Source organism: Rhipicephalus sanguineus, chromosome 10 (assembly GCF_013339695.2).
Source record: "Rhipicephalus sanguineus isolate Rsan-2018 chromosome 10, BIME_Rsan_1.4, whole genome shotgun sequence".
Classification (NCBI taxonomy): Eukaryota; Metazoa; Arthropoda; class Arachnida; order Ixodida; family Ixodidae; genus Rhipicephalus; species Rhipicephalus sanguineus.
This window is the reverse complement of record NC_051185.1, coordinates 77,791,485-77,803,726: the sequence shown is the minus strand read 5'-3', so window position 1 is coordinate 77,803,726 and position 12,242 is coordinate 77,791,485. Positions and strand designations below refer to the sequence as shown.

Genomic DNA, 12,242 nt, shown 5'->3' with positions numbered 1-12,242 from the left:
CGAGCCTTACCTTAAGTATGGAAGGAACCCCGTGCCCTCTTCCCTGACTTTACACTGTGTTCATCAGAGAGGGGTATCGTTACCTTGGTTCCTTTTTTTAGCGCAGTAGCAGAAGTAACTACGAACTTTCGAGTGAATAAGAAGGAATTTTGTTGGCTTGTCAAACGGTGGCCATCAACTAGATCACAATGACGTGGACAAGTAAAGACGCTGTTAACGCAGCGAGATGTCCTTATTTAAACAGTTTCATTTGTTACCTTTTGCAGGAACACCATCGCCCGCTAACATGTTGAGACAAACAGTGGTGCAGAACATTACTCGCCAACTGGAAGCAACGAATAAAAAATCCTCGACAACGAAAGAGGCACTCATAATGAAGTCTCCGTTGGTATCCAGCACACCCAGTTGGTTCGACAAAGCCATGTCCAGATACACTGTCGTGCCCAAAGACAAAGTACGAAGGGTGATTATCGTCACGTACTTTCGGGCCGGCTCCAGCTTTGTCGGCGAGCTCCTCTCCTCGACGCCAAACACTTTCTACTATTTCGAGCCTCTCAAAATGTTCAGTGGAAATGCCAGGGTCAGTGGCAAAGCGGTGACCAATGCCTCGGCTTTAGTCAACCACCTGTTTCGCTGCGACTTCCTGCGAGCCCCGCATTACCTCCGCTGGGCTTACAAAGACGATGACTTTTTTAGAAGGAACCGCTTTCTCTGGACCCTGTGCAAGGGTCAACGTCCGGTCTGCTTCGATGCCGACGTGGTCACCCAAGTTTGTTCCCGTGCGTCTGTTCATGTGATGAAGGTTACGCGGTTGCACATGTCTCACGTTCGCGACTGGTTGCGTAGCAACCCGGACATAGCCGGGTCTGTGAAGATTGTTCACCTGGTGCGCGACCCGCGAGGCATTCTGGCTTCGAGGAGACGCTTGCACTGGTGCAACGAGTCCAAGAGTTGCGTCCACCAGGACACACTCTGCTCAGAACTTCGCGCTGACCTCGATACATTCGAGGAGCTCCGGAGGGCGTTCCCGAACAGCACGTACAGAGTTCGATACGAAGACGTGTCTCTGGACCCCAAGAGAGAATCCCTGAAGCTGTTTGGCGCCCTTGGACTGAACTACACAACGTCAGTGTCTGGTTTCCTGGATACGCACACCAAGCCGCGAAAGGCATCCGCGTTGAACCCGTATTCAACGTGGAGAAACTCATCCGCGGTCACGTTTCAGTGGAGGACTAAGTTAAGTTACAAAGACATCGTGGACATTCAAGAGTCCTGCGTGGACGTGCTCCTTCGGTTAGGCTACAGGACAATAATCAAGGAAAATGAATTATTGGAAGGAATGCCGTTAGTTCCTGTGCCTAACTTAACAGTGCAGCCGGTAGAAACACAACGCTAAGGGTATCTTAAGAGACTGCAGGCTAGAGAATTCATGAGGATGCACATGCTCCCTGCTACTCGACTACGCTTTCTATGCGTGATAGTAAATCTGCAACCTTAACCCGCTATAATGGTCTATTGGTTATGGTGCTCGACTGCTGACCTGAAGGTCGCGGCATCGAATGCCGGCCGCGGCGGCCGCATATCGATGCCAGCGAAATGCTCGAGGCCCGTGTACCTAGATTTAGGTGCAGGTTACAGAACACCACATGGTCAAAATTTTCAGTCCTCCACTACAGCGTCCCTCATCTTTAAATCGTGGTTTCGGGGCGTAAAACCCCAACACATTAATCTGCATCCGTGAGGGTGTTTAAGTGCAGAGCTGTCGTATGCTGTTGTCGTCGTCTCATGTCGGCTGGCGTAAGCAGGCAAAACCACGTATGTCATAGCCATCTATAGCATAGCCATGTATGAGAAAGGGAAGTGAGGCGGAGGAGTGGCGATTTGAAGATGAGGAGGAGGGAAAGGAGGATTGGAGGATTCGGAGAAAGGGAGTATGCTGTCATCGTATCCTGCCATCCTATGTCATCGCTTGGCGTCACGCAGGGAGAACAATGTGCAGCTTAGCCATGCATAGCCAGGGGACGGGAAAGGCAAATGAAGGTGAAGCTTTATTTAATGGTGAGGAGGATAGGAAGGGAGAGGGTAAAGCATAGCATAGCCATGTATGGTGTCACGCAGGCAAAACTATGTGTAACATAGCGATGGATAGAATGGTATTGTAAGAGTGCGGAAAAGGGAAGTGAGGATGAGGAGGCGGAAGAAGAAGATGGGAGAGGGTAAAGCAAAACATAGCTATTTTTGGCGTAACGCAGGCAAAACCGCGTTAAAACATCAAGCACTCCCCGGTATACACAGCGAAAGTACAAAATATATAATTAAACCTAAACACGACTGACAACCACGATAAAACCAAACAAGCCATGGCAGTTACAGGAGAAAAAGATAAAAACGAGGTAAAAAGAGCTTCGCTAAGGCACGTTGCCGGGCTAGTTGGTTGGGATATATATTTAAACCTAAAAACGACTGACAACCACGATAAAACCAAACAAGCCATGGCAGTTAAAGTGAGGATGCGCTGTGTGTGTGCGTCCCTCTTCTCTGTCCCTGTCGTGGTGCGCTACGCCATACGAATTATGAAAAAGAGCTATTGAAAAGGCATGCGCTGTACGTAGTGTACTTCCTTGTTGGAGAGGGAAGGTGAGGACCTGCTCTCACATCTTTCGCCGTTGTGTATATCGGGGGAGTGCTTGATGTTTTAGGATTTTTTAAAACTGCGCTGTCGCCTTTGTTTGAACGCCCTTTTCGGCCACCTGTTGTCACGAGGCTTTCGCATCGCTTCATTTCATGATATATATTTTCCATTCCTTTGATGAGCGCTATAAAAGGCCTTGCGTTCAGAGTAATAAATCAGTTTTGAGTTCAGCGCTCTGTGTGTGTGTGTCTCAATTCCTCGGTGCTTCGTCTTTTTGCGCTAGTAAAATATGTCAGAATTGTTCGACTGCAATGTGGTAATTGTGAAGCTAATTGAAATGAATTATATGTCAGAAAGAAAACGACCTTTCAATCGGTCGAATCCTAAACCAGAACTTTCGAATAACGGTTCCGATGCTCTACGATTTGGGCGATGTTCTGCCGATTGAGATTAATTCTCAAGAAGTTATAGTTGTGGCGCTCATAAACTGACAGAGGCGTTAAGAGGCTGTACAGTCCCGACAGAGCGGGGTAAATAAGGCATGTCTGATGCTACAGAAAACACACAGGGTCGCTTACGCATTCGCCTAAGATGACTCAAAAGGGAAAGCCATGTTGTTTTTCGTCTAAGTCGATTGTTTTGAGCCCCGCCGACTGAAACGCGATACTCGGAGCATGCGGCTACATGCTCCGAATATATGGCGGTGAGGGTGAGAGCGTTCGTGACACGTGGCCACTACATCCGGTAAACAGTCGTTCAGTTTGTGGTTCTTGATGGCGACGGCGGAATGCTGCTTGCCGTGTCTTCAAAACACTGCGCTCAGGTGCCGCGCCGCGCGAAGCGGCTGCGCAGGCGGCGTGGTTTACTAAGGATTGCAGCGCTCCGCCGGCGCCACCGAGAACCACACGCTGAACAACTGTTTACCGGATGCAGCCACCATACTCAAAAACGCTCTCGCCTTCGCGGTCACCCTCACCGCCAGCTGCTGCGCGCTCAGAGCATCCAGTTTAAATTGCCGAGCACTGTACGTGGTTCACAGTCGACGAGTTTCTGCCTCAATAGCCACCTTGAACTGATAAAGTTCACGAAGCTGACCACGAAGGAGTTTCCCGCCTGTCGGTGCGCAGAGAAAATAAAAACGAAGTAACACCAATAAAAACTATGAATATTCAGGTCGCCGCTTAGTATGTCAACACACATGCTTGCGAAAATATGCCCCCCTGAAGAAAAACTCATAAAGGTAAAGGCTGTTCTGACAACAGCGATCTAAAACACGAAAGAAAATACTGACAGCGTAGCGAGCATTGTTTGCAATTCATTCTTGACGCAAATTGGAGAAAATGTGAAATTAAAACAGAAAAAACACACCTTGACGTTTCTCTACACGCGTTCGTCGTCCTTAGTAGAACAATGTAGGTAACAGTCTTCCACCAAAAGGCAATAAATCTTGGTTCCGTTTTAAACAAGGCATCTGAAAATTGTATTTACTCGTTTACAAGAAGCCGATGTGTGAAGCTCCGATGGCAAAACTGTGTTGCATGAAGGAATGAATATTCGGAAAGACAGGGAGTTGTCAACTTCTTTGAACAGCTGGCTACCAATATCTAGTGAAGATAACGGCAAATTAACTTTCCGAAAAATCAAGAAAGATTAACTGAATGAGTTTATTTAGGTTAAAGTAATGAGTTGAATTCTCAAGAAAACAAAGGCACTGCACTTTTATTCAATTCAGTTCAGACTATTCTCTTTTGTGGGTATGTGCCACAAAGATGGCATTTACCCTCTACTGAACAGCCTTGCTTCACTCTAACATCCACCCAAGGGAACCAAAGCCACTGTGCGCTGGGATAGCAATGATAAAAAGATGTGTGAGAACGGGACAAGCCTATTTCGTTCTCGTGTGACTTTATGAATTGAGCAACTTTGTTTTGTCCTCGGCTGCTTAGTCAGTTTTCATGGTCGCATGGTTCACAATTATTTGCAAGTACATTATTTATTTTGAGTGAGTCAGTCGTTCGTCATTTATTTGTTTATTTGCACAAAGTCGATCTCGTACAGCCTTGTAGGCACCGTATGTCAGTTTCCAAGCTCGGGGCAACTCTTCGTCAGACAGTCGCGTTTTCGCACAATAGATTAGCTTTAACAACTCAACAGACGTCCACCGCCGTCCTCACTGTAAAACATTCGCAACGCTCAGGATATTTCTCGGATCCACCTTTCCAGTCATGCTGCATACTCGCGATCAATAAAAAAGAGTACTTACTCTCATTCTGTAGCCTACTGCGGCTCAACTGTGATTCGAAGAATGAAACATTTCTAGGCACAATATCTTGCGTACTTTACGTTGCTCTGTACAACTCGCAGGTAATTATGAAAGACAGTCCGAATATATCGCAAGAGTTGTTAAGTTAAAGGTCCCCGCAGGGGCGTCTGCGCAAGCAGGCGTTTGGTGTGTAGCGACACCACGGACCCGAGCTAACGGGGGGGTTTCGACCCCCTCCCACGCCTAGCCGTGCGTGGCATTGCCGTGTCCGGGGAAAAGGGGATCCTGGGGGTTGAGCCGACGCCGGGTGATTGGACCTTTAAGGCCCCCCGGCTGAGGCAACACACCCCTTTGGCCCCGGCTTCACGTAGACGGCACCCCTGGGATGACCCACCCAAGGGAAATCGGCAGTCGCCTCTTCCTGTCTCTCACTCTCCCATGTCTTCGTCTTTCTCTCCCACTTTTAGCCTTTCCTGTCTCCTCCTCACTTCTTTTTACTTCCGTTCTTCATGGCGGCAAGGGTTAACCTTGTGTAGTTGCCCAAACTTGGGTAGTTATATTTGGTTATAGCGGCGATGTATGGCTGGCGACTCCAAGTGTTTTACCTTGTAGCGTCCCCTTGTTGGGCTCGGTGGTGGGTGGCCACCATCGCCGCCGAACATCTAACGCTCCACATGGCAAAATCCTTCCCCCCTTCCAACGATCGGTCCCTGAAAAGGAAGCGCACCGATGAAAGCTCCAAAAGAACCCGAACTGATTGTGACCACTTTCCCCGCTTCCTGATCATACACTCCCTTGCAGATAAGGACTCGGTTGCGGTACTGTCCGTTTTCCTGACCGCGAGAACCCTTGAAAACCTGGTAGGCAAAAAGTATGACGCTAAGAAACTCTCATCTGGTGATCTTCTGGTTGAAGTGACCCAGAAAGAGCACTCAGACACCCTCCTGAAACAGAAGCAGTTTGCTCACTTAAATGTGTCCATCACCCCTCACCGCAGCCTGAACTCTGTCCAAGGCGTCATTTCACAACGTGACCTAATGCGAGAGACCGAAACTGACCTCCTCGAAGGCTTCCGAGAGCAAGGTGTAGTCGCCATCCGTCGGATCACCATCAGGCGGAATGGTGAAGAGGTAGTGACGCCCCACATCATCTTGACGTTTAATCGCTCCACCCTGCCCGAATCAGTGAAAGCGGCGTTCATTCACTGTAAAGTCCGCCCCTATATACCGAACCCTAGAAGGTGCTTCAAGTGCCAGAAGTATGGACACGGTTCTAACACATGTCGTGGAAAACTCACATGCGCGAAGTGTGGTGCCCACGAGCACCCTACCGAGAACTGTACCACTACACAAACTGAGTGCCCTAACTGTCACGGGTCCCATGCCGCGTATTCTCGGACATGTGAGATGTTCAAGCGGGAAAAACAAATAATACAGTTGAAAGTGACAGAAACCATCACATTTTCTGAAGCCCGGAAGAAGCTCTCTCTTCTCTCCGGAAGATCGTACGCTGACGCAGCGCGCCGGGGGGCCGGGCGGCGTCTAGTTACGGTGGCCACACAGTACAGCTTTGCTGATGCGTGCCCATCACAGCCCCCCACCAAGCAGCCCCCGGCTGCACCAACCTTCAAAGTCCCGGAGGTCAGTTTCTCACAGACCTCAGGGACGACACCCACAAATGAAAGGGATCCTGTCCCTCTTGACAAACCTCCATCAGCCTCCGCGTCTCCACCGGAAGCAATGGAAGTGACACCTGGATCCTCAGCGTCTCTGACGCTGACGGCATCCCCCAAAGTGAGGCGGAGCTCATTAGACCGCCTCAAAGGAAAGAAACATCCTCCAGTCCAGCCGCCTCACAAAGGCGGTGAGGTCTGAATAAGTCGCTCTCCTCTCCTCACCGAAAAAAAAATGGCTGCCGAGACTATCATTCACTGGAACTGCCGAGGACTACTTAAGAACCTAGACGACATCTATGAAATACTTGCCGAACATCAACCCAACATACTTTGCTTGCAGGAAACGCACTTAAACCCAACACACACAAACTTTCTGAAAAGATATGTGGTATACCGAAAGGACAGGCAAGGCACTGCCCATTCGTCTGGCGGTGTCGCTATCGTGGTGCAGAAAGCAGTGCCGTGTCAAAGCCTCAATATACTTACTGATTTAGAGGCAGTTGCAATACGAACCCTAATTTTTGGTCGAATAATAACTGTGTGCTCGCTATATATACGCCCGGACTACCACCTCTCTGTTGAGGAAATTGAAAAACTCATCGACCAGCTCCCGCATCCATTCCTGTTCGTTGGAGATTTTAATGCGCACCATCCTCTATGGGGATGTAGACGAACTGATTCCCGAGGTTCGTTAATCGAAAACTACCTCCTGTCCTCTGGCTCCTGTATATTTAATAAAAAAGAGCCAACGTACTTTAATGTGTAGCGCACAACTCATACACAGCAATAGATATTGCAATCGGCTCTCCCTCACTCTTGGCAACCACCGAGTGGGCTGCTATTCGAAACCTCTACGGAAGTTATCATTTTCCTGTTTGTTTGAAACACACAGGAAACACAAATCCCATAGTAAACGCTATCAGGTTTAGAGAGCAGGGTGCTGACTGGATGAAATTCCGAGAACTTTCAAAATTGTCGTGCTCATCAATTGAAAACCTAGATATTGATGCATGCCAAGCCTTGATCACACTACATATTATACAGGCTGCAGAGCAATCCATGCCACAGACATCTAACAAGACACGAAACAAACGAAGACCATTGTGGAATGCGGAATGCCAAAATGCCCGTGATAATCAAAACAAAGCATGGTCGAAATTCCGCAGGTATCCTACAGCTGACAACTTATTTGATTTCAAGTGTGCCAAAGCAAACGGCAGGCGTATCCGACGTGAATCTAAACGGCAGAGCTGGCAGTCATTTCTCTCCTCAGTTAACTCCTACACTGATACGCACAAAGTGTACAACAGAGTTAGAGCTCTTCAAGGCCAGAGTACCCATCCAGTGCCTCTTGTGAGTACCGCTGGTGATACACTGGAACACCAAGCAGAAGCCATAGGCCAACATTTTGAGTATATCTTCAGCTCAGCACATTATACAGACTCATTTAAGCGACACAAGCTTGCTGAGGAACGTAAACCTATCCGTGACAGAAGGCCAACCGCAGGAGGGTACAATAGCCCATTTACTATAGAGGAATTAAAGGCGGCTCTGAGAACATGTGGCAACTCAGCAGCAGGCCCAGACAGGATTACGTATGGCATGCTGAAACACATACATGAAGACACACTTGACACCATTCTCTTTCTGTTCAACAACGTATGGTCCTCTGGGCGTCTGCCCAAAGCCTGGAAAGAGGCCGTAATCATACCCATCCTTAAACAAGGAAAAGAAGCCACACTTGCTGCCAGTTACAGGCCTATTGCGTTAACTAGCTGCTTGTGCAAGGTATTTGAAAAAATGATTAATCGCCACCTTGTCTATTACCTAGAATTAAAGGCCTTCTTGACCAACGTCAAGCTGGATTTAGGTCTGGCCGCTCGACAACTGATCAGCTCGTAGCCTTCGAGTCTTATGTCAGGGACGCCTTCATTCACAAGCAACACTGCCTCTCTGTATTCTTTGACCTGGAGAAAGCTTACGACACCACATGGCGTTACGGGATTCTCCGTGATCTGCATTCTCTTGGAGTGTCAGGAAACATGCTCAACACTATTGAAAGTTACCTCTCTGAACGTACTTCCGTGGTTCGTGTTGGAAACGCCTTATCAAAGCGATTTACGCAGGAAAATGGTGTGCCCCAAGGTGGAGTTCTTAGTTGCACGCTCTTCATTGTTAAAATGAATTCCCTAAGTAGTGTACTGCCCAAAACAATCTCTTACTCAGTATATGTGGATGATGTTCAGATCAGCTTCAAATCGTGCAACCTGGCCATCTGTGAACGTCAAATTCAGTTGGCAGTAAATAAACTCTCAAGCTGGGCAGACAGAAATGGTTTTAAATTTAACTGTGCGAAAACTGTCTGCTTACTTTTTTCTAAACTACGTGGCATTAGGCCAGCCCCCAACATTTCAATAAATGGACAAACCATAGCCGTTAAGAAAGACCACAAATTCCTAGGTGTTGTGGTTGATGAGAAGTTGACCTTTGTCACACATATCAAGCAGCTACGATTAAAATGCTTGAAAGCTTTAAACTTACTCAAGATTCTTTCGCATCAGTCATGGGGTACAGATCGTGACTGTCTGCTGAACCTACTGAGCAGTGTAGTGCAATCACGTATTGATTACGGTTCGGTGGTGTACGAATCAGCGTCGAGATCTGCACTAAAGATGCTTGACCCAGTGCACCACCTTGGGCTTCGTCTGGCCACTGGCGCCTTCAGAACCAGCCCGGTAGCTAGCCTCTATGTTGAGGCGGACCGATGGTCATTAGAACGACGAAGACAGTATACAAGCATCACTTACACCACTAAGGTGCCCTCCCATGCTGACCACCCATGTCGCGAGCTATTGCAGCACACATCAAATGCCCACCTGTTTTCGAGGCGACCATCAGCTACGCCACCGTATCCTATCAGAGTAGCTTCACACCTTGAAAGCCTGAACATACCAGTTGCCAATCTTCAACTAAGCTCTCATAAGGACACTGTGGTCCCGTGGGAAATACAGGCTGTCAACTGTGACATGTCATTCCTAGAGGTAGGGAAGCATGGCCCCCAGGTTGCAATAAGCCAACACTTCATGTACTTACAGGCAAAATACAGGTGTGCTGAGTACTACACAGATGCTTCTAAGTCATCTGCAGTTGCATGCGCAGCACACGGTCCTGAGTTCTCTCAATCTGAAACAATGAATGAACATACCAGCATATTTACAGCAGAATGCTATGGCATACTACTAGCTGTAAGGCACATCCTAAATAAAAAGGAACCAGCCTCCGTCATATACACAGATTCCCTCAGTGCAGTTACTGCGCTGTCCTCCGGTCAGATAAGCAAAAATCCAGTCATGAACTCTCTTATAAAATGTATCATGACTGCTCACAAATCCAAGCTTAAAATTACGCTCTGCTGTATACCGGGACATTGCAACATAGCTGGAAATGAGGCAGCGGACCAACTTGCGAAGTCAGCTGCACTCCGCAGTTCAGTAGACATAGATGTCTTCCCGTATGAGGACCTTAGGCCACACATCAGAAAGAAAATTCGTAGGCAATGGCAAGAAGAATGGAACGCGGCAAGCGGAAACAAACTGCACACAATAAAGCCGATTGTCGGACGATACGCTACCGAAAGACGTAACAGACACCAGGAGGTTGTTCTGTGCAGACTTAGGATCGGCCACACACACGCGACACACTCACATCTTTTAAATAAATCTCCAGCACCGAACTGTGCAAAATGTGGTGATCCGCTGTCCGTCGTTCATGTTTTAATCATGTGTCCGTGCCTCGAACCAGAAAGGAGACGTCACTTCCCAGAACTGTACAAATCCCACATACCGTCACACCCATCCTTTTTTCTTGGTGACGAGCCCATGTTCCCCCGAAAAAGTGTTTAAGCTTCTTGGCTAGCGTAGGCTTCTTACGTTTCGTTTCATACTCTCGCTAATCTCAGCCTTCTCTCAATCTTGAGGGAGTCACTGAGATTTCTAGTTCAGACGTCATGCAGCACGCACTCCTTGTCTTGACAAGGACTGCTGCCGAGGCTGCGTGACTTAGTAAAGCCCATAGCTTGTGCCCGCTTTTAAACTCATCGCACACAATCTTTTCCTTTAATTATTTTAGTCCCTCTACACCACGCTTTTATTTTATTCGTCACCTTGAGTACCACGTTTTTTACCTGAGTCGATCGTAACCCTGTGTTTGGCGCTCTTTGGCCTGAGTTGCCCTTGCGCCACTAAAACCTACCATCATCATCATCATCACGTTAAGTTAAAGGTGCTGAACAAGAGCTGCTTGGCTTTTTGCAAATCAGTTCTGCGGAAACACTCAAGGTGGCGAAAGGGGTCAGAATGGGAGATTGACAACCAGCCGTTTGCTTTCCTTTAGCTTTATATTAACTGTCGTAAAACACAGAGTGTGAGCAAAACTGACAAATATAGAGAAGCAGGGCAAACCCAAGGCGACTACACATTTTCGAATCTTGCAACTTTTCACGTACGAGAGAATTATAGATTCAAAGAAAAGTAGGAAGCAAGTGACGACGAGCCTGGCTTACGCCTTCCAGAGCGTTCTCAATGCGCACAGTGCATGAAAAGCAGTCAAGTGTATCTGCAGTTCTGCAGCTATACGTACAAGCAGCGACATGTCGGCAATGCAAGCGGCAGTTGTTTTAGCCGGGACGTCTCTCCGTGCATCAGAAGACCGCCTCCTCCTCATTCTCTTTCTTAAGTTATGTATCCTTGTCCATGCCTTTGCCTTGTTCAGGTGCTTCCTCATCAAACCGCCCAGGGTTCTACATTGTCAGATTTTTGTTCTCCAGCTCGCAACTCGAGTAGGTCGCTGTGAAGGGAGGAAAAGGATTGTTCTGCTGTTCGTGATGCAGCTTCTTGGCGTTCGCTTGCGCCCGCATGCGCTATGTAATAATGTGAAGGATAAACATTGGCGATGATCTACACTGCATGAGGTAAGCAGCGGCGCAATTTACGTGAAAGCAAGGGTGGTTTCTCTGTTTTGTTATGACAGTGTGAAGGTCCAATCAGGTTACGCGGCGAGCACATGTGAAAGAAACGCATAGGGCAAAGGCTGGCGCTTCCTTTTCTATCTCGAGATAGAAAAGGAAGCGCCTATTCAGTAAAAATGACTATTGAGTAACTGTTGACAAATGGTTGAATCAATGCCTTTTCAACTAAATGTCAGATGTCATTGAATCTTCTCAAACGACTACACAACGAAATTGTCATTGATTCTTTTCAATAAAAAGTACATGTTGAAAGATATTATTTATCTTTTCTTGATTTTATACACTGATTGAGTTTAGGACCAGCCGGCCCCGGTATGAAGGTGGGCATGATACTTATTACAGATAATATCACGAGCACTCCTGCCATCTTATTAAGTAACCCAGACACACATCCGCACATAGTAGGTTTATTTGCCTTTTTTGGTAGCCGGCATATGTGACATTTATATTCCAGCAAGCAACAAATACTCTTGCACACAATTAACACTACAGCACTACTTGCATCATTAACACTCTCTGTCTCAGCTAATGTAAAGGAAAATTTTCTTTTAAGCATATGGAGATCTTGCTGCTGCAAGTAATGTAATCAATTACAAAAATACATTTTTTTAAGTACGACTCTACATTTTACGCAACCTTGTAAAGT

General features: G+C 47.3%; 1 protein-coding gene across 1 annotated transcript; it reads left to right on the top strand.

Moving 5' to 3' along the window:
* Positions 1-275: 275 nt before the first annotated feature.
* Positions 276-1,655, top strand: LOC119406881 (carbohydrate sulfotransferase 1-like). Its single transcript, XM_037673652.2, has one exon. It carries the CDS (start codon positions 287-289, stop codon positions 1,394-1,396), a length of 1,110 nt encoding a protein of 369 aa, XP_037529580.2. The 5' UTR covers positions 276-286; the 3' UTR covers positions 1,397-1,655.
* Positions 1,656-12,242: the final 10,587 nt, after the last annotated feature.